The following is a 22981-nucleotide window of genomic DNA, read 5'->3' as shown; positions in this document are numbered from 1 at the left end:
TTGAAAGAGAAACTGCCTAATTGAAAAATATTTTTACCGGTAAAACTGCAGTTAAGCGGCGTAAAATAATTTAATATTTTTGCTTTTAGCGCTCTCGCTCGCAGAGGCTAAAAGTTCTTAAATAATTATAAAAACCAAAGTAGATAAATTTCAAAGTAGTTATTTTTTAAATACCTTTTTTTATTAGAATTTTAGAATATAGGATACTACAATTATTGTTCTTGCTAATATATTTTTAAAAAATATGTGGCTATGAAAATAGCCGTTTTATTTATCAATTACAGAGGATACTGACGAGACACACAAGATAGAAATGCCGAAAATATAGGAAAATCTTTAAATGTTTGACGCCAGATAAATTCATGAAGATGTGATGTAAACAAGTCTTCACGCGTACCAAACTGCTGTCGAAGTTTACGCTTGACACGCATCCAAAGGTTTTCGACGTTTTGTGTATGAACATCGCTATCAAGGGGATTAACAAAATTGCGTTCATGCACGACAACTGAATGAGAATATATCCCATCTTGGAGGTTATCTAAACCAGCATAAGAAGCCCAGCCATCGGAAACAATATGACTTCCTGGCAAAATAAACCTTTCTATAAGGTTTTTGAGAGTTTGTGCATTCCGATCTGGAACTTCAACTAAGAAGCACTTGCGTGACTCTCTCTCGATTCCACCAAATACCCAATGACTTGGGCGCCACTGCCCCCGATGATATTTACGGTGAAAGAATTTAGATTCGTCAATTTCGACTACAATTGGTGTCCCGTCAGCATTAATACCCCCTATAATTGTTGGATTTGTTTCCAGGTAAACTTCGCAGACATCTCGGCAAAAGTTTCCCCAATCACCTAATGTATGGCTAGCGTCATTCATACAGGCTTCATGTTGTATATCGCTCTGTGACATATTGCGACTCCAGCCATAAATATAACAAATCAACTTTTGAAGTGTCAACCTACTTTGACTGAAGAAGGATCCCTCTCTTACACTTCGCCGCTGTTTGCAACCTTTACAATACCACCGGTAACCATCTGTGGCATCTTGATATGCGTTTAGCCCAAACTGACGTTGGCACGTATCACAGTACATACTATTTTTTATCAATCTGCGCTTTGCTAACCACTGTAAAGCAGATAATGGGTGTTTAATAGAGTAACCAAGCTCCATTAAACACCAATTTTCTTGCAACACACGTGGTTCAGCCAGGATTTCATCTTCAGCAACAATAGTTGTTGGAGCACTTGGTCTCCCACGACCAACACGTTGCATAGCCATCTAAACGAAGATTTACCATGTTAACTAAGAATAACTATTTACTTAATATAAACGATTTATTCAGTGCAGAATCAATTAATAAAATTAATTTTTGTATATATAAATATAATACGTATATAATATATAAGTAATAGAAATGAGAAAATAAGAAAATTTAACAGTGACTATTACTTTTACTTATCTTTTGTATGAGGCTTTTCTTTTCTTTTCTTTTCTTTTCTTTTTATACATTTCGAATTTTTCCATATTTCGAATGTGGTTTTCTTTCACGTTTCGTAAAGTTACTTTCAGATAAATTTTTTTCATTTTCACCATCGCAGAGTTTAATCAAGCGAAAATTTAAAATTATTTTACGCCGCTTAACTGCAGTTTTACCTTTTTACCTTTTTCACATTACATTAAATTCATTTCTTAATCTCATGTTATGTCATTCAAACTGTTTTATTTTATCGAATACATGCGCAATACAATAAAGTATTTTGCATTGCTTTACATACTACCATTGTACGTTGTATTAAGGTACATGCGGCAATTCTTCTGAACAAATTTGATTTTTAGATAGATTGGTCTTTCTTTGTCTCGCTCAATTTCGGACTGATGATCTTCAACTTTTGGGTTAACGCTGTTCTTCGCTCTGCATAATTGTTGACAAACTTAAGTTTTTATACGATTACAACATCAAAGTCATCAGCACTTTGCTATTTAGTTATTTACATCACAAGTTGTGTTTAACCGCTTTTTTAAAAAACTTTTACTGAACAGAAAAACATTTAAAGTTAAGATTTTTTGGGGCAGCAACAGTTCATTAAAACTACTGATCTCAAAATATAACTGGATAGCGTATCCAATTCGCGAGGTTAGAATTATTTTGTTCTATCTCCAATTTTGAAAGTTGGGAGAAAATGAGTTATTAATTTTAGTTAGTAATAATAACTTTTGAAATACGCATTATTTTATAAATTTTTTTCTAAATAGTTTCTTTAAATATAAATTTATTTAAAGAATAAGTTATTATTTCTTTAAAAATAAAAGCTAAAGCTCTAAACAATTTTTACTTTTAGAAAAAATCAAAAACTTTCTCTCAACGTTTAAACTTGGAGATAGAACAAAATAATTCTAACCTCACGAATTGTCTTTTTCAAAAAAATCTGAAGCCAAAATTGGCCTCCCAAGATGGCAGCGATCGGAGCTCTTAGCGGTGACCGATGTACATTTTATAAGGCTTTTTACAGAAATATGAAAGAAAATAATTAAACGGAGTTTTGAAAGAGAAGCTATCAAACAAAGTTTTTAAAATGTTAAAGAAATGAAATGATTTATAAAACAATTAGACAGTTAAAGAAATTATTTAAATGTTAAGGTACAAAATATTTGATATACATTTTAAGTGCAATTTACGATTAAATATTATTTATGCATAATTTATGTACCATTTAGTTCTTAGTTCCCAATTCAGTATGCTAGAGGGTTGATAACATAACTGTATGGTGAGCGGCAGTGGTGTCTACTTACAATATTGACAAATTTTATATTTTCCATTTTTGTAGCAAGATACCAGATATGTACATGCTGCATGAACTATTAGCTGAGTGCTGTGAGTACACACAACTCAGGAGTTCCTTCTGGGATTATTTAATACATAAATGTAATTAATGGATATAGTATTTAATACGAATATTAAATGCAAAATATTATTTTTTAACATAAGTTATTTTACTTTTACATTATTCTTTGTAATATTCCAGCTCTCAATGATCGAGTCAATTGTTTTTGACTTGTTATTCAAAACAAATTCTTAAAGGAATTTTTTGATAACATATATTTTGTATGTTATCTAACATTATCAACGTTATGTATCTTATCAAAAAATATTAAAATATTAATTATAGTGTTAATCAGTTAAAATAAACATATAGTTATAAAAATGAGACTTTTTTAGCTAAACTCTTTAAATTTTTATAAACGTATTTATAAATTTTTATAAACTTATTTATAAACGTAAAAAAAATTCCTACAATATTTGCTTCCGAAATTTAATCAAAACTTATAAAAATATTAAGTACAAAATATTATTTTTTAATGTTATTTTACTTATATATTATTCTTTGTAATATTTTAGCTCTCAATAATTGAGTCAATTGTTTTTAACTTGTTATTCAAAACAAATCATTAAGGGAATTTTTTGATAACATATATTTTGTATGTTATCAAACATCAACATTATCTTATCAAGAAATGTATGATACATAAATTTACAATAAACCATCTGCATTAAATGTCGGAGTGCATTCGAACTTTCTTATCATTTAGAACAAACCAGTTTTTTAAAATTCCAAGATAAAGGAAGTTTAATTAAACCAACCAAGAGTGTTGTTATCATATGCGAAGAAACTGAAAGATATTTCCAAAGGTTGCTTGCCTCAATAAATGACAACCTTCCAAATAAAATAGGAATTCAAAATGCCATTTCTAGTGCTGTTTGGAGATCAGTTGATTACTCAAAAATATTTAATGAACATACTTCTCATATGTTTGACTCAGCTATAACTGATAATCATTTATTTGCACTGATTAAACTTATTTCAGAAAACTATCCAAAAATACATTTTATCACCTGGGTAAAAAAAGAACTAAAAGGTACATAAATTATATAACAAATGCAAACTATTTAAATTTTGAGATGTTTTATTTTATTATATTTATTCTAAAAAAAACGAAATTTTAAAAACGAAAAACAGAAAGTTAATATAGAACAACTTATTGTAAGAATGTTTTGTTAAATAAAAAAATATTTATATTTGAAATTTATGTAAATATGAAAAAAATCTTATGTTAAACAAAAAAACTAGATTTTTGTTAGAAACTTATATATTTATCAATATTTGAGCCTAAGATATAGAACTTTATTATCATGAGTTTCTTAATTTTCATAATACCATTCCTTAATTCCGCTTCAAAAAATTTTCCGTATACGCTTATCCAGTTATATTTTGAGATCAGTGATTAAAACACTACCGCTAGAATAAAATTTGGATTCAGTTTACGTGAACAAATTCAAAACAGTTTATCGTTTGATGTTTATTTCAGATTTAGACGTTTTTAAAAAAAAACAACAATCTTACAACGTCAACAAACTGGAAAAAAAAACAGAAAAAAACGCAACATTTCCAAAAACATGAAAGTTGAAAATCTTTTAGAGACTGTCTTTCAAAAACTTAATTTCATCTTTTTTTAAAAAAAAACAACAACTGCCTTGATTGGATCATATATTATATAAACTTTTAATCCGTAAATTTAAATAAAAATATTTAAGTATATACAAATAAGTATAAATAGCATATGTATGTATGTATGTATGTATGTATGTATGTATGTATGTATGTATGTATGTATGTATGTATGTATGCATGTATGTATGTATGTATGTATGTATGTATGTATGTATGTATGTATGTATGTATGTATGTATGTATGTATGTATGTATGTATGTATGTATGTATGTATGTATGTATGTATGTATGTATGTATGTATTTGTGTGTGTGTATGTATGTATGCATGTATGTATGTATGTATGTATGTATGTATGTATGTATGTATGTATGTATGTATGTATGTATGTATGTATGTATGTATGTATGTATGTATGTATGTATGTATGTATGTATGTATGTATGTATGTATGTATGTATGTATGTATGTATGTATTTGTGTGTGTGTATGTATGTATGTATGTATGTATGTATGTATGTATGTATGTATGTATGTATGTATGTATGTATGTATGTATGTATGTATGTATGTATGTATGTATGTGTGTGTGTATGTATGTATGTATGTATGTACGTACGTACGTACGTACGTACGTACGTACGTACGTACGTACGTACGTACGTATGTATGTATGTATGCATGTATGTATACATACATATATACATACATACACACACACACACACACACACACACATATATATATATATATATATATATATATATACATACATACATACATACATACACATATACACACACATATACATATATGCTATTTCAAATTCAAAAGGTATAAAATAATTTCAAAACTTAGAATAAAGTAAAATAAAAAGCATATATACAATTTAAAATATAAGTAAAAAAAAAACAACAGACAATTACATAGCTTTTAAAAAAACATCAAAACTTTGTTAGGTTTGAACCTGAAATGTTCATTGTTTCAAAGGGCTAAATCTCTAAGAGGATATTATGTAACAGAAATAAATCTAAATATGAAACCAACACTTTTATATTTTGGATCCAGGTTTTTTTGGAGGGATCAAAGGCTTTTTAACAGAAGGCAATTCTTTATTTTTATCTTCTAAGACAGCTCGAAGGTTTTTCACTGTAATTGGCTGCACTATTGTATCATCAGATTTTTGATCTAATTGAGAAAATGAAACAGGTTTAGGTCTGCTTTTTGGTATTGGGGTCGAAGTGTTAGGAGGTTGAGGAGGTTGAGGAGGTTTAAGAGGTTGAGGAGGAGGTTGCTTTGGAATATTAGAAGCTCTGCTGACAGGTAGAGCAGAGCTATGTAAAGGTAAAACTTCTTCATTCAATCTTTCACAAGGAATTTGTGGTGGGGGTGGTTTACCAGACATATTTTGCTGCTTTCCCAAATTAGAGCCTTTTTTTTCATCCTAAGACAAACAAGAGATATGCACAAAATTATGTTTTGTAAATTCCATATATTGTTATATAAATATTTTATCAAGAGCGTTTTCTGACATACTTACGATGGATTGGGTGTTGCCTTTAAAACTATTTGATTCATTAGGAGCTTTCTGACTTATTCCCTTGTAACGAATTGCCAACTTTGAAGGATCTTCTATAATGTAAAAACAAATTAAGTAAAGAAAAAATTCAAATGTTATATATTATTTATTAAATGTATTAAATGGCAATTTTTTTTTACCTAGATTATTAAAATTAGGAATCAGTGGTTTCCGCACAGAAAGCTGAGGGGCAGTGTTTATAATCACTTCAATAGTAGGTCTTTCTTTTAAAGAAATATTTTTTGGTCGTACTAACGTGGCTCTTCTGCTTCTTGGGGTACTTTTCTTAAACATTCTTAACCACCAAAATCGAACGGAGTCAGTTTCTAACTCTTGTCTAAAGTACAATCATAATTTATGAACATATAATAAATTGAACAAAAATTTTATGAAATAAAGTTAAAATAATTAACAAGATTAGAAAATGAAAAGACTCACTCAGACTTCATTGTATCAATTTTGATTTTTAATTGCAAGTACTTCCATCTGATGTTTTCTCGACAGAAATAACATAAGATAATAACTCCAATAATCAAAATAGCAAAAAAAGTTAGCACAGAGATGAGGAGAACTGGGCTCCTAAGATCTAAAAACAATTGATACAAAAACCATCTAAAAATTTTTCTCAGTAAAATTAAAAAGAAAATACTTCGGTATATTTTTAACAACCAGTAAGTTTTTCAAATTTCTGTTATAAAATTATTGTTTCAATCATTTTATAACAGAAATTTGAAAAACTTACCAGTTTGTTTTTCAATTACATTTTACTTTGTAAGAAACAAACTTACCAAGTGGTGCAATATTATCTTTAAAATCATTAGATGTGCCAATACTACCTTCCTCTTCATAGATAACAACAGTGAATACACATTTTGAAACAATTTTACTTTGTGCACAACCAATTGATTTTGTTTTTTTCCACACAATATTAGAAAAATGGGAAATATCAGATGTAAGTGATTTCCTTTGGCCTAACTTGAAATCATAGTTAGTGATTTCTTCCTTATACCAATCTTCCACAACCCCCTTTGCTGAAGGTGGAAACAGCAAATTGTGAAAAAATCGTTTTGGACAGTGAGGTTCACTTTGGCAGCAAAACTTGTGAATACTTTCACCAATACGAGTTTTTCTATTCAAATTTCGATTCCTAATTTTAAGACATCTCAAATTTTAAAAAATTTCTGTTTTTTTTTTTTAAATAAACATAACAATAAAATGAAAGTAAACTGATTATACCAATGGAAAAGTTGTGTAAACAACTTAATAAAAAAACAAAAAAAAAGTTCTAAAATAATCCTTTTCCACTATTCTCCTTATCATTCTCTTAATGTAGGACTAACAAAAATAATTTAACCTGTCAATTTGATAGAAGAAATATCAACAAAAGTGTCAAATTAAATTGATAAAGTTTAAAGTCATAAATATTTAGAAAAAATTTAATACACTATTTATACAAAAGAAAACATGGGCAAGTAATTTTAAAAATGAATTAGAACAATAAGACCTGAAAGTTTTTATTTTAATAATTTATTAACCTTATGGATGCCATTTTTATTGTAAAACATATTTATATTTTGAACTTTTATATAACTTTTATCATTTTACAAAAGAATCAATTTAACAAAACAAAGTCAATTTTACTTACCAGGCAGACTTTGGAAAGGATATCTCACCATTCCATTTTTCAAGATGAATAGTGCTATCAATATCACTTTCATGTCTTCTTCGCCTCTTTGGGAGAACTCGTGTAGGTTGACTACAAAATTGTTAAGATAACTATGTAACTTGCATATATTTCATAGGTAAACTTACTAAATTACTTCTGAAGATTATTAATTCATAACAAGAACTAATATAACAATCAGTGCCACATTTTTATTCCATGCTAAATTAATTCAAAAAGAGATAATGTCGCCACGTATATGAGAACCTATTGATTTTGATAATTTGAAAAAACTTTTTAGAAATAATTTTGTGCCAAATGCCAAGAAAAAAAATGAAGGAACAGCAACAAAAATTGACAGAAAGAATGATACATAGTGCTAGTTAACATTTTTTCAGATGCTATTCAAAGTTAACCAAAATGCAAAATTCCTTAACTGAAAGAAATCAGATATAAAAAAACAATATTCTGCATAAAGTCTGGAGTTAGATTGTGAACTATTTTAAAAACAATTATTTAAATATTTCACACTAAGACACAATATACTTCAGGTAGTTGGATTGCATTAAAAACTTATAATGGATCTTAGATTTCATAAAAATAAAATTCTGATTGGATAAATATTTCATTGTGAATGCTATTTGACCATTTATCCAAAAGCTATGATAAATCAGTATGTAATTAAAATATATGAAGTTGTAAGATATGCGAGGTTGTAAAATATGCAAGGTTGTTAAATATGCAAGGTTGTAAAAAGACTTGACTTTTGCATAAGTAAAAATAGCAGAACTATTTTCAAAAAATTTAACAATAAATTAACACCAACATTCAAATATCAACTTTAGGTGAAAAAGTAAGAATTTAAAATTAATTATTTTAAAACACCTTTTATGTGCCTGAAAATTTTTTTAATTGAATTGAATGAAGGAAGAAGCAAAAAGAAAGTTTAAACAACTGCAATTATGATCTTTAAACCAACTATTTAGGCTTTTAAACCAACATATACAAACTACAACCTTAAACCAACTATTTAAGCTTTTAAACCAACATATACAATTATATAGACAAACATATAACTTTAAGTCATATCTAACAAACTTTAATTCTAATAATTTCTTTCAGAAATACCAAAATCAAAAAGTTCTGAGATACTTGGTTGTATTAACATAACCTTACTCAACAGACACTAATGTATTATGAAAAATCATAGCTAAAATAAGTTGGTTCATGACAAGATGGGAGGGGCCACTTTTTTTTGTATGATTGTAGATATATTTTATTGCTTATATTTTTAAGTGTGAAGCAAGTTATCACTAGTTAAGTTATTAAGACAGGGTAGTTGATGTTAAAATGGCTTTAAACTTTTTATTGCAAAAAATTCTGTATATTCATTTAAATAACACAGGAGTTGTGTAAATGAAAAGTTGTCCTTGTTAAAATGCGCCTTTCAGTTTAAAAAATGATTTCAAAAGCCCTGCATTTTTTATTATACAGTGAAAATCAACTTTGATTACTATGAACTTAAACTTTAAACATTTCGTTATATTAGTAATTTGTTAAATTTAAATAAAAGTTGAAAGTATTAAAACTATATAATAAAAAAACATTAAAACTGTATAATTTAAAAAAATAAAAAATAAAAATTGATTTTATTGCCAACTTTATAATATTAGAATTTACTGCCTAACATTTGAATGATTAAAAAAAAATTTTTTTTTCTATTTTGAATAATAAAATATATTTTTTTAAATATTAAAATGTGAGAAATTGGTGGATGATAAGACTTTTTTATTACTATTTTCAGAATCAGCATACATACATACATACATACATACATACATACATACATACATACATACATACATACATACATATATACATATAAAAATAGGAATGTTAAAATGATTACACATCAATTGAATCATCTTTTTCTGATAGTCTCTTTACATAGTCTTTAGCAATATCCTCCAGGGTTGATGAATAAATAAGACTTTTAGTGTCTAAATGTAGCTTTCGAAGCTCATTATGTGCAGACAGGCATTCCTCTGCAGAAAATTCTTCATGACCATAGACAAAGTTAACAAAAAGATAGATTGCTATCAAGAGGCAATTCAAAATTTGTTTTATTCTTTTTACCATTGCACTAAATTAAAAAACTTATAAATTTATTTAGCAAAAAATACAAGACCTTTTCTGTCGGACTAAACTATTTATCATACAACAACGAAGCAGTTTTTTGATGAAATAATTTTACTTTATTTTGTAGTTTATTTGTTTTTGATTTTATAGGTTGCTTGCCTCGCAGCATTAATTCTCTCAAAAAATCTCACTTAGGACATTAAACTTGAAGTCTGAAAAAAATCTGTTTTTCGTTTATTTTGTATCACTCTATCAATTTATATAAATAAATTCTTGGAAAAGATTAAGATGAATGTATGCATCTAGTACTTATGCATATATAAATTTGAAACGTCTGTTTAAAAACCTGTATTTCTCAAAAAACACTATATCTTTAGCGTTTTATAAGCATAAAACATATAATATAGATATTCTATATTAATGAGATTAATATACAAGATTTGGGACTCGAAAGCTCCCCAAATACGTAAACTGACGTAACTATTTATGGCATTTAAATTAAAAAACATTGACCTATCTTATTTGGCACGATTAAAAACAAATAAAAAACAAATATTCTTTTGTCATATACAGTGGTTTCAATATAGGCGTATTAGAATTGTTTCATTTTTTCAAGCATTAAAAAGTAACGATATTTGATAGACAAGCTTTTTTTTTTTTTTTTTTTAAAGACAAAAAAACGTCACTAACAAGTTCACTTGTTCCATATCTTTTTTATTAATTCAGTTTTATCAAGTACATATAAAAAATATACCGAAAAATGTTGTAAAAAAACAAAGGAGCACAATATTTTAAACTGATTTTCGTTTTATTTTCTATACAAACCAACTGTTACTCATAACTACTTTATAATCTAATAATAGTTTGATTATTTTCAATAAAAGATTGCATAAATTTGCTGCTGATGACCAGTTTAATTACATTTAAGAATTTAATTGTAGATATGTTCAGATTCGAAAGATGCTAAGAAATATTTTGAAATGGGCAATAAAATTAAAAGATTGTTGTTAGGTTTTTCATTTTTTAACGAATAATAATTTTCTTTTATATCAGACTTTGAAGATAAATCAAATTTTCTAAAGTTTGTTACGATAGAACTTTTCGTGCGTTTAAAACAGCAAAGTTTTTGGAAAGACAGGATAGTATTCGTATATCATTTGTTATCTTAAACTCCTTATAATAATTAGCTTAACGGTCTTAACTAAGTGTTAGGCTTTTTTTTTTTAACAATAAGTTAAGTACAAATTCCCCATATCAATCTTTTTAGATTAATTGAATTTTCTGAACTCTATTAAAATAGAATTTTATGCGTTTAAAACAGCAAAAGGTTTTTCGTACGACAGGCCTATATTCTCACATAATTTGTTATTTTTCGTTTTAGGTTTAAATACCGATTCTTCGCCATCTCTTGAAGGGTTGAAACAAAATAATAGTTATGCGAGGTATCGCCAATTTTTTCTGAAATCTTGTAAATTTGTAGGTCTGCATAAATAAATTATTTAAATGCGATTTATTTCAAATGAAGAATGTAAAAATTTTTAATTCATTCGTTATCATTCGTTAAATTCCGAAAAAATAATGAAAATCTAATATATATCAATAAAATGTTAATATATTGAATTAAAAAAAGGGTATCAATAGTATCCATGATGGATACTATTGATGAGGACGTCCAGGTAATGAAGCTTTTTTCAGAATTTGAATTTTGGGAGCTAAAATAGAAAGACGTTCTCAAGAAACAACAATATGTACCAGATAGTGTTCTTGAAGTATACAAACAATTTAATATTAATATTTTTCCTATAACTCAATGTATTTTGCAATTGACTTCACAGCCAACATTGACAGACGGGTACCGTACGGGGCCCATACGGGTCCGCAACTGGGTCCCGTATGGGATGACCAACGGTATCCCGCCGGATCTTGGCCGCGGATGGGGCCCATATGGGTATGCCCGCTGGGTATCCCGTATGGGTCCCAGTCAAATCCCGCACTTTAAAACCATAAGGGGCCCATTTGGGTTTGCAACTGGGACCCATATGGGAAACCCATCGGGAACCCGCCGGATCTTGGCCGCGGTTTTCCTCTGGGGCCCATATGGGCATGCCCGCTGGGTAACCCGTATAGTTCCCACAAAGTTTGCCAATTGCAAATCTTGCAAAACTACGTTTATAATTTACAGATAAAACTGTATATGATTTGACTGTTTGTTTCAAACAAAATAACAATTAAAATTACAATGTCAAAATTGAGAGAATTTTAAACCATTCTTTAATCGCGTATCATCTGATTTTACGGTTGTTTCGCGAATTGGAAGCTTTTCCATCGTTTTATTCTCGTTTCGAAGCTTTTTCTTGTTTCAATATAAGCTGTAAAAAGTAAAATTTAACTGTTAGTCTGAAATTTTATAGGTAACACACCTGGTTTTATTCATTTAATATATTATAAAACTCTCTACTCAACACTCTTCAGAAAAAAAATTGTTGTGATAGTAAATGTATAACATTCCTTTAGTTACTGATAAATAAATTATAATTTTACATTGATATTGTATATATTTTTAAATAAATAAATAAACATATATATATTTATATATAATATATATATATATATATATATATATATATATATATATATATATATATATATATAAATATATAAAAATGTATATATATACATATGCATATGCATATACATACATATATATATATATACATATATATATATATATATATATATATATATATATATATATATATATATATATATATATATATATATATATATATATATATATATATATATATATATATATATATATATATATATATATATATATATATATATATATATGTATATGTATATATGTAAATTAGTAAAAACACTTATCTACAAACAACATCATTCGACTGAATCACCTATTTTTTTGGTTTTGATATACTTCATCAACATTTGAGGTATCTTCTGAATATCTGCATTTTTCTTTTGCTTCAGATTCTGTGTCTAAATTTTAAAAAGTACTTATGATAATTATTGATGTATCAAAATTTCATTTTCAAATTTCAATAATTATGATTAAATGCTTAAATAAATTTATAAAAAACTATCAAAATTATTACTTTACTATCTTTGAGAATATTATATAAACTACCTGCAGTTGACAAAATTCTTCCTGAAAATCTAAGCCATCCAACCTCTGGTTCTTGACATATTGATTTAGCTAAGTCTATTTTTTTCATATTTGTCCAGCAAAGCCAATAAAAATCTGTAGATTTTCTAGAGGAAATTTTTGATGACACATTTTCACTCATAGCATTCCCTAACCAAATTAGTGGTACGTAATCTGTGTCGTTTTCTTCATCGAATGCAACAATTGCATACAACATCTTACTCAGTAACACAGTACAGAAATTACACAGTAAGTTACTCCGCTACAAAATGTAAACAAAAATAGAAAAAATCCATACTCCGCAATCTCCTTTATATAGGAATAAAATATTACTAAATTGCACTTTTGGTTTTACAGAAAAACGTTCAATGGTCTTCAAAAACCATTCATGATTCTAAGAATATATGCCACAAGGAAGAAAGACAATAATGAAAACCCTCACGTCAACTTTATAATATTATATGCATTGTGGCGTTACTTTTCATAAACGTAAATATAAATGAATTCTTTAAAGTATTTATTGTTCAAATTGCATGTAAAACTTTGTAAAATTTTCAACTTTTTACTAAAGAAAGAAAAAGAGAAAAATTTATATATAAAAAATAAAAATAGTTATAACAACTTTTTATATAGAGTTTCATAAAAAACATAAAACGAGAAAACGATTATAACTTTAATTTATACGTTATATTGTAAAAACTTTTTTGCACAAGGTAAGTTGCAAATGGCGATAATGGTCTGATTGCATAGATTTTTCCGCATATTACTTTCACCAGATGGTTCCCTAATGGGAAACCCGTAAAAATCCCAGTTTTCTTAGCCCTTATAATCACCATATTACTATTTTTGCTTAATTTTTCAACCGTACGGGACCCGTCTGGAAACCAGAACACAAACCCTTCTAAATCCCGTTCCCGTAAGCCCAGTTAAAAACCATATGGTACCCGTCTGTCAATGTTGGCTGGGTTATTGCTTTAAATGAAAATAATATTACAGTAATAATAGTATTTCAGTTCTAAAAGATCAAGTAAGCCAGAGATTTTTTAGGTTTCGATTTCGGACCACCCCCTAGGACAATAACCTGTATACGCCATTAATCATGTTTGAAGCGAATAATTTTGAGTGATAAAAGTAATTTTGAAGTAATAACCAGGAAAAGCAAATTTTTTAATAGAAGATTTAAATATCAGTTGGGAAGAGGCAGGTAGGCCCAGATATCGGGTAGCACCGGACTCAAAACGTATAGCTTATAAAGTTGTTTAATCACACAAACCACAAAAACATTCGTTAAATCAAGGACGTATTAATAGATGGACGTTCAACGCATTGTTATAGATCAAAGGTGCCGCCAATTAGCCAAAAACTATGCGTGTTACCGTCAATTTTCTAAATTCATGATACAGATACTCCGACTTCTACTCGTCAAATTTCCGTCAAAAAACCTTCCTCAGTAAACCCATTATAATTATGCATTTACTGAAGCTTATGGTTATAAAAGACAAAAAAATTAATCAAGAATAGTTCACAAATCTGAAAAAGGTTGATTGCTATGAACTTTGCTTAATAAAAATTTAGCTGTGTTTAAACTTTGACGTCTAAAACTAGGCTTTTGCAAAAAGGCTATGTTTGGTTTACTAGAATGGATAGAGTAAAGTGAAACAAATTTTCCTAATTAAATTGAACCTGCTATGATATAGTTTAAAGGTCGAAAAAGATATTTTTAATGCTCTTTTCACCCCACTCTCAGATTATGCTTCCCACTTTAAGGTTCAAATCAGAGAGTATTTCTTATTTTTGTCGGAAATGTCGAACTTTTTTGCCTCGCTTTTTTTTTTCTCTTGAATTTGTGATTTTTTTTTTCGTGAACGACCTAGTTAAAAAATTTCTTACTTTCGATACCTAAACTGCATTTTGTCTAAAGGTATTATAACTAAAAGCATCTTAAAGTTCATAAAATACTATTCGTTTCAGGAGTTGGAAAGATATATAAAGTATGTATTTTTAATGAGCATTTTTGTTTAAGCATTTTTAAACTGTCATGTAGAGCTACTTTAAGTTATAATGATCTTACTTTTTTAATTATTACTGTTGTTACTAACAGTAACAACAGAAATAATAAAAATGATAAGACCATACTTTTAGTTGCATATTCTTGAGCCTTCTACAAGTGATGTATAGCCTTATTTTTAACCTTTTCTAAATATTATATCAAAAGAAGTAATTTTATATTCATATTTATTATCTCATTACAGGATAAATAATGAGTCTTCATGAGGAATATTTAAAACATTTATGTAGAAAGTGTGGCTGCATAATAAAGCAGGATAGTCACTATCAAATAAAACCTGTTGTTATCTATAAACAAGCAATTCTTAGCTTTTACAAGCTGGATACAACCTCAGACTATCAAAAAGTTCATCCTGAATATTTATGCAAATCATGTTATATGGTTTTATACAGGTTAGATTTAAAATCAAAAAAAGGCTTTGAAGTTGAGAGGAATGATAAATTCTTCACTTTTTCTGAACACACAAAAACCTGTTATGTATGTAACACACTCACAAGAGTTGGAAGAAATAAAAAAGTACATGCGATAAGTATTCATCAACATTTAAAAGCATTTGCATCAAAACATGGTTTTGACTGTTACAATGAAAATAAGAAAAATTATTTTGTAATAGTTAAAATCAATAGTTATCGCCAATCAAATGACATGTGGAGACTAATTGTTTTAAATCGTGAAGTGCCATTATCCATTAACATCAACAAATCTCTTCCAGATCAACTAAATCTTCAATCTGCTAATATTATATTCTCCAACATTTCATGCATAAACATCTGTAAATGTAATAATGACTTCCACTATCCTTTTTTCTAATCAGAAATAAATTTTCTGATTTTAAAAATTTCCGAAGCACATCAAATGAGGATGTTGGAATAATTGAAACGAGAGAAGGTAATACAGTTGAAAACTTTAAAGTTATTAGACATAAAGGTTGTTCATTAATATGTTTAGAAGTCTGTTGTGATTTTAGCACCATCTACCATACTAACTTGGCTGTAATGGAACCCAGGTTAAAGAGAAATGTCAATCATCTATTACCTTTAACTAGCCATTTTTTAACTGTGTACATTTTCTTACACCAGTATATGTAAAAAATGTAATAAAGACAACTTGCATTCTTCTATATGGAAGTTTAATAGTACATTACAACAATTTACAGTTTTGAATAATTTCTAAAATCAAAATTAAGAGTTATTACAATATTTTCATAATCTGGGAGTATCTGCAAATATAAATTAGCACCCGTTTAGGCGTTAAGCTCCACAACATGTGAGTATAAGCACACCTTTAGTGGCAATGTAACATTTCTTTTCATGCTTTTTAAAATTCGATTCTCTAAGATATTTATTGTAACATTTCAGACAGGTAAATTTAGTTATTAAGCGTTTTTCTGTTTTTTTCAGCATTTTGGTTTCTTCTGCAATCAGCTTCTCTGTAGGAATTGCTGGTGGTATGAGCTCCAATTCAAAATCCTCTGATAACAATTCCGCCAACTCTTCAAGATCTATCTCAATAAAATCATCCACAACTAATTCAATTTGGTTATCAATATTTTCAAGCAAAAAAGAATAATCTTGATTAATAGCAAAGTTTTCTGTCATACTCATTTTATGTATCGATGCTCAGTAAAATACTTTTAAAAATATTTTTATTGGATAGTCGAGACCATCTTTTTCCGACGTCGAAAAAAATAAAAATACTACCCGGTTTCGCAATTATCACCTATTGTTTCGCTTTTGTTATCTAAACAAAGCGTAACACGCATATCTTTTTTAAGAAACAATGCGTTGAACGTCCATCTATTAATACGTCCTTGGTTAAATAAAGTTGTGGCATATGTAAAAGATCTCAATCCGCCACGGTGGTTTAATTTTAAACATTTGCGGACATTTATGATGCGCATGCGCTACTTTAAAAACAACAACAACATCGAAATTTTGATTTTTTTTTTTGCAATGGTCTTTTACCGTAACCTAATAAAAAAGGTCATATCATTGCTTTGAAGATGTATATACCAAATATAAATTTATAAACTGATAAAATGTGTGGCCAAGGAAAACATATTTTATTTGAAATACTCAAATTTATTAATTTTTATGTGATAAAATACGCAGTAAAGTCGGAAATTATTTTATGGTCATCTTTACTACTAAAACATAATAATTAAGCGTTTATTAGAATTTTTATGCTTTAAAGCTATATATATTTAAAAAAAAGATGGTTTTAACTTTATAATAAAAAAGAAATCAGAGTCCGGTTACTTTTTTAAGTTTAAAAATTTTGTACATCAAATCTTCTATTTTAGCAATAAAAAAACACGTAAAAATGACTGAGTCTCATGAAACCAAACTAAAAAAATTATGCAGAATATGTGGAGAAAGTCTAGATAATGATAGTGTTCTTTTAACAAAACATATTTTTAGAATAGAGTTTTGTTTTTTTATCCGAATCGATAAGGACCACCCAAATATGCATCCTCAAAAAATGTGTTATAGATGCTTTTCAATATTAAGAAATATTGAAAAAGGTTCAAACACTGAACTAAAATTAAGATCTTGGCCTGAAAATTGCCATGCAACTGAATGTGTTTGCTTTAAAGCCAATAAAGGAAGAAAAAAAAAGAAAAAGATAAGTGGAAGACCTTTAAGTATTAGTTATAGTGAAAATATTTGGACTAGACATAAAATAAATAACATACAATCTAAGCTTTTACCTCAAGCAAAATTTAATCTTAAACTGCAAGATATTAACTGCATCTTAAACCCTCATGTGCATCTTTGTGTGTGTACTATTTGCAATGACATTATGCATAAACCAATTATTATAAAAAACTGTCTTCATTCATTCTGCTCAACATGTCTATTACCACTTATCATTGGCAAACTAATATCAAAAACAAAATGCCCTAAATGTTCCTTTTCAATTCCAAGTGATGGGTTAATTTCATCAACCAATGTAATTGAAATGATAGAAAATTTGCAAGAAGTATGCAAGCAAGGTTGTGGTAGGTTGTTTAAAGTCACACAACTGTCAGAACGAAAGAGTCATCAAAAAACTTGTCAGACAACTCCGATATCAAATTCAACAACATTATCAATATCATCGTCATCAACTTCACAAATAAACTTTTCAGATATATTTGCATTGGATTCAACAAGTATTATACCAAGAATTATTGAAGATGCTGCTCTGCATGTAATAAAACAAAAAATGTCTCAAACAACATCCAATGTAATTGAATTTCCGACAGATGGACCAAGGGTAAGACTATCTTTACAAAAACAGAGACTGTAAAATTACTATAACAAAACAAAAATGCTTTTAATTTTATAATAGGAAACTATAGTATGATTTTTTGAACATTTTAACTAAATTACACAAAATTTTAGCCCTTATGCTTTACATCAACACCAATAGCCTACAAAGAAAGTTCAGATGTATGTTTACGCACAATTCGCAGAAGACAATTACAGCTAAAACATAATATGAGCAAAACATGTGGAGAAAGCATCAGTTCTACAATCAAGCAAACTGCTACTCTTTTGAAATCTTTTAATGAAAATGAAAAAGAATATATTCTGAGCAAATCAAATATTTCCAAAGCCAGAATATCTGCTGAAGAAATGATCAGTTTAAAAGCAAACATGAACAGTACTTATGTCAACATGAAAATATTATCTAGGTACACAAGATTGCAATTATTATATAGAAATCTTGAAAAGACAAATTCAATACTTTTAATAGTTATTGATAATAATAAAAAAACACATTATTTTAGGTGGTTGAAAAACAACAATGTAATATGTGCTTCTAATGCAAAACAAAGAAATGTGGCTAAGAAATGGTCATGTGATGATCTTATTGTTAAAAACGCTCCATTTATGGTTGAAAAAAAAGATTCAAAAGGTTCTTATGAAATCAAGGAATTGCCATGTGCATATATCAAAAATCTACAAGGACATATAATAAATGTACTAGATAGACTAGATAGGTACAAACAAATCTTTTTTAAAAAATACTTTAACATACTACAATAAATTAAATGCAATACTATAAAAACAAAAACTAATTTTTTTTGTTTTAATTTTAGCAACAACCTCTTATTATACAACAAGATTAAAGACAATGAAATCCATATAAAAATAGGAGGTGACTATGGAGGTGATTCATTCAAAATGTTTTATCAAGTAGCGAATGTGGAAAAGCCTAATGCCAAAACTAATACAACAATATTTAATATATTTGAGGCAAAGGATTATAGCACAAATTTGAAAATTTCATTGGCAAGATTTACATCAGAAATTGATTTGTTGCAAAAAATGATTTGGAAGTAAGAACATATTACAAAAGATAATTCAATTATTCAAAAACATCCAACCAATATTTGACATAAACAAAATCATCAACTATTCATTTCTTACCACAATTGTCAGGATTATGATAGATTACAGTTTCTTTTTAAAGAAATGTATAATAATTTAATTCTGTTCAATTTTAGAGAAAAACAGATTCGCGTATTTGTATTCGGTGATTATGAATTCTTGTGTGCAATTTATGAAATAACTGTTGCAACTGGTGAGTACATACTTAATACAGATTTCTTTAAAAAAACTCATCTGGGCTAGATAAATGCAGCATGATTTATTTTGTTTTCTTAACACAAACTTGTTCAATTACTTTAGGTAGACACTCATGCCTGTTTTGCAACATCAAAAGTCAAGGAATGTCAAATCCAATTAATGATAACATTGAAATGCGATCACTTAAGACACTGGACTTATCTCTAGCAAAATTTAACAACCATGGTGCAGATCCCAAGTTTGCCAAGTTATGCGACAATGTTATTGACCAACGGTTGTTCAATGTGCCACTTGATCAGGTGCTTTGCTTTTATTCATTATTCATATTATTTTGATTTTATTTATTAGGCATTATTCGCAAATTCACATGAATAATCGTAAACAATGTAATACAATATTGTTTACGACTTATACAGTTATTGGTGGGCTAAATATAAATGGTGGTGTATGCAATTGTAAATGATAATATAAACTCTCTTGTACTATTAGATAGGAGTTCCTGCTTTACATATCTCACTTGGTATATACTTAAAGTTTTTCAACATGTTAGAAGACTCTTGTCACACAATTGACATAAAAATTGCAGGTCGAATGGCAGTAACCAACCGAACGCTTGACTGTGAGGAATTTAATGCATATATAGAGCACCAGCACCAAATAAATCAACTTCAAATAAGTATTCAAGAACTTGAAGATAAAACTCGTGTTATAACAGAAGCACTTGAAATGCAAATACTTTTTAACCCTGAAAACGAAGAAAAAATTAAATTAGTATTTGAACCTCACCTGATGCACTTTGGTAAGAAAAAGAAAGAACAGGTAACTACTTTAAATTTTATTATCTACTAAAAATATTTAATTTAGATTGGTAATTAAACCCGGAATGACTCAGCTGAGAATTTTATACATTGGAATATTTAAGTTTCATTTTATTGATTAGATTTTTTTGAATTTATCTTAAAAACATATTTAATCATAGATCTCAGAACTGAAAATACTCCTTGAAGCAAATCATATAAAGAAATCATTTGGGCCACTTGTAAACAAACTTGATAACGTACTTAACTCATTAGGAGTACAAAGACAAGCATATAACGGGAAAAGTTTTGTTGGTAATCATGTTTACAAAATGTTAAAGGTAAAATAATATCTAATATATATTTCCTAAATTTATAAAATCTACTCTTTACTAAAAACAAAGTTTACATAAATTTAAATTTACAATACAATATAAATATATGTATATATGTGTGTGTGTGTGTGTATGTGTGTAAGTGGAATAGATGGCTAATACTAACATTATTAGACATAACTAGATACATAATTAACAACAGTTACTACATATAATACATATTTCACAATTATTTTATATATTAAATTAGGAGAAAAGTATCCTTGAACTTTGCAACTCCATACCAAACCTTGTAGTTGAACTTGGGTTTAATGACACTGATATACACAGAGAAACTGTTGAAATTTGTAAAAACTTTGAGGTACTCTTCTCTAAATTTGGAATATGTCACAAGCTTATTAACTCCTGCAATCAGTTCAATGAAGGTAACAAACAGGACCTTGGTATGTCATATGTTATAATTTGGCAAAACACAATTAATAGAGAAAATCGTTTTTGTTATTTGATCTTTATCTTTGTTTTTTGAAATCATTGTGTTATATATATATATATATATATATATATATATATATATATATATATTATTGGTTAAAGAAAATCGAATCAAAGATTTCATGAAGTACTTCCGTGAAAACTGGCCAAACGCTTCAATCACACCCAAGCTTCATATGCTGGAATACCATGCATTACCTTTCATTAGAAAATGGGGAGTAGGACTAGGTACTTATGGAGAGCAAGGTGGAGAAATTATTCATGCTGAAATCAACCGCATGAAGAGTACCTACTGCCATATGAAAGGACTACGTAGATTAAAAAGCATAATGAATGAGCATTTCATAAAAAACAACCCAACTGTAAAAAAATACCAAAAAAAAGCTCAGCCAAGAAAAAGAAAAATTGTAGATACTAAAAATAATCCGATAAAATACTGCAAAATGATTTAAAGAAAATAAATGGCAGCATTAAAGCCTGCATAATATTTTTGTCAGTATTTTTAACCTTTCAAATAAAAAGAAAACTTACCAATCTTTAAAAGCATTATACTATCACAAAAAAAAGTAACCGGTTTTCGATTTTTGCTTTAAATGATTCACAAACTTTTACATTTTCAAAAAAAATCAAGATAGTCACTAAAAAATTTAAAACTTCAGAATATAGACTATAATGTAAGCACAGGTTAAACTCCGCCTAAAAAACAGCTAAGTTTCACTTTAGTCCCACTTCTATTCTCTTTGTACAATTATTTAAATGACAGCTTTAATGACACATACCATACCTAAAGTATTGTTTTGATATCATTTCTTATGGACTTTTTAGAAATATCTACAAATAAATCTAATTTGAAGTTTAGGCAATTTTATAAGTTGTTCTTTGTTTACTTGCGAACATTGTTGTTTACCAACATTTGAGCAAAATATAACGCATGCGCATGATAAATGTCCATTACTAAATCACCGTGCCGCCGAAGTAATCGGCTGTAATACCATCAGAAGAACTATGTAATGTTATATTTGATTTACAAATTGCTCTAATTTGAATGTATACCTTTAATATTTTTTTTTGTTTGTTTGTGATCAAATTAAGTTTACAACATTAATAGAAAAAAATCTTATGTCATTCTTTAAATATTTGTTCTTTAACAATTGTTTATAAGTAAGGTATAATCGTGTTGTACCAGGACACATGTTTGACAAATTTTCGCTTAAATTAAAATTTATGCGATTTTTTTATAAATGCGCTTTCTTTCTTCTTTTGGTTCATTAAGTATCACAAGATACTAGTTGTATTAAGTGTTGTAAAAACAGTTTTATAATTTGTTGATTTGGAAAAATTGTAAAACAGGTTGAAATACATCAAATAAAACCATGAAGTAATTATGATTATTGTTTGATGTATTTCATTTTGTTGTTGAGCAATGCCAAAAAAATAAGTAAAAAAGTCGGAAAGGGAAGGACGTGGATTGAGAAAATTTGAAGAAAGCAATTGGCATTGTAACAGAAAAAAAAATGCCAGTTAGAGTTGTTTCATTCATTCTAAATTAAGCTCCAAATTAGGACATTTGAAAATACTTTCAATAATGTGTTTTATATCAAACTGGTAGAACATATCAAATATTTAGATTCTTGGTATGTATTTTTGTG

The 22981-nt window shown here is 27.9% G+C and overlaps 3 protein-coding genes across 3 annotated transcripts; 1 reads left to right on the top strand and 2 right to left on the bottom strand.

Annotated features, from left to right (window-relative positions):
* Positions 1–223: 223 nt before the first annotated feature.
* On the bottom strand, positions 224–1600 carry LOC149892312 (uncharacterized). The gene has a single exon (XM_090079364.1). The coding sequence runs from the start codon at positions 1281–1283 to the stop codon at positions 279–281; it is 1005 nt and encodes a 334-aa protein (XP_089935490.1). The 5' UTR covers positions 1284–1600; the 3' UTR covers positions 224–278.
* A 3962-nt stretch (positions 1601–5562) lies between these two features.
* Positions 5563–9928, bottom strand: LOC145191353 (uncharacterized). Its single transcript, XM_080068434.2, has 7 exons — positions 9665–9928; positions 7738–7848; positions 6881–7239; positions 6531–6678; positions 6233–6429; positions 6054–6145; positions 5563–5957 (listed from the first exon to the last, which is right to left on the bottom strand). Exons 1-7 carry the CDS (start codon positions 9892–9894, stop codon positions 5565–5567), a joined length of 1530 nt encoding a protein of 509 aa, XP_079924560.2. The 5' UTR covers positions 9895–9928; the 3' UTR covers positions 5563–5564.
* A 7525-nt stretch (positions 9929–17453) lies between these two features.
* LOC149892311 (uncharacterized) lies at positions 17454–21807 on the top strand. The gene is made up of 10 exons (XM_090079175.1): positions 17454–18389; positions 18518–18810; positions 18907–19119; positions 19219–19458; positions 19627–19703; positions 19811–20007; positions 20198–20527; positions 20688–20846; positions 21091–21283; positions 21435–21807. Exons 1-10 carry the CDS (start codon positions 17454–17456, stop codon positions 21782–21784), a joined length of 2988 nt encoding a protein of 995 aa, XP_089935301.1. The 3' UTR covers positions 21785–21807.
* The last annotated feature ends 1174 nt before the right edge of the window (positions 21808–22981 follow it).

Source organism: Hydra viridissima, unplaced genomic scaffold (genome assembly GCF_058129835.1).
Source record: "Hydra viridissima isolate aposymbiotic clone 2 unplaced genomic scaffold, HvirCarnegie_v1 scaffold_2, whole genome shotgun sequence".
NCBI classification, from domain to species: domain Eukaryota; kingdom Metazoa; phylum Cnidaria; class Hydrozoa; order Anthoathecata; family Hydridae; genus Hydra; species Hydra viridissima.
This window is presented reverse-complemented; position numbering and strand designations above follow the sequence as displayed.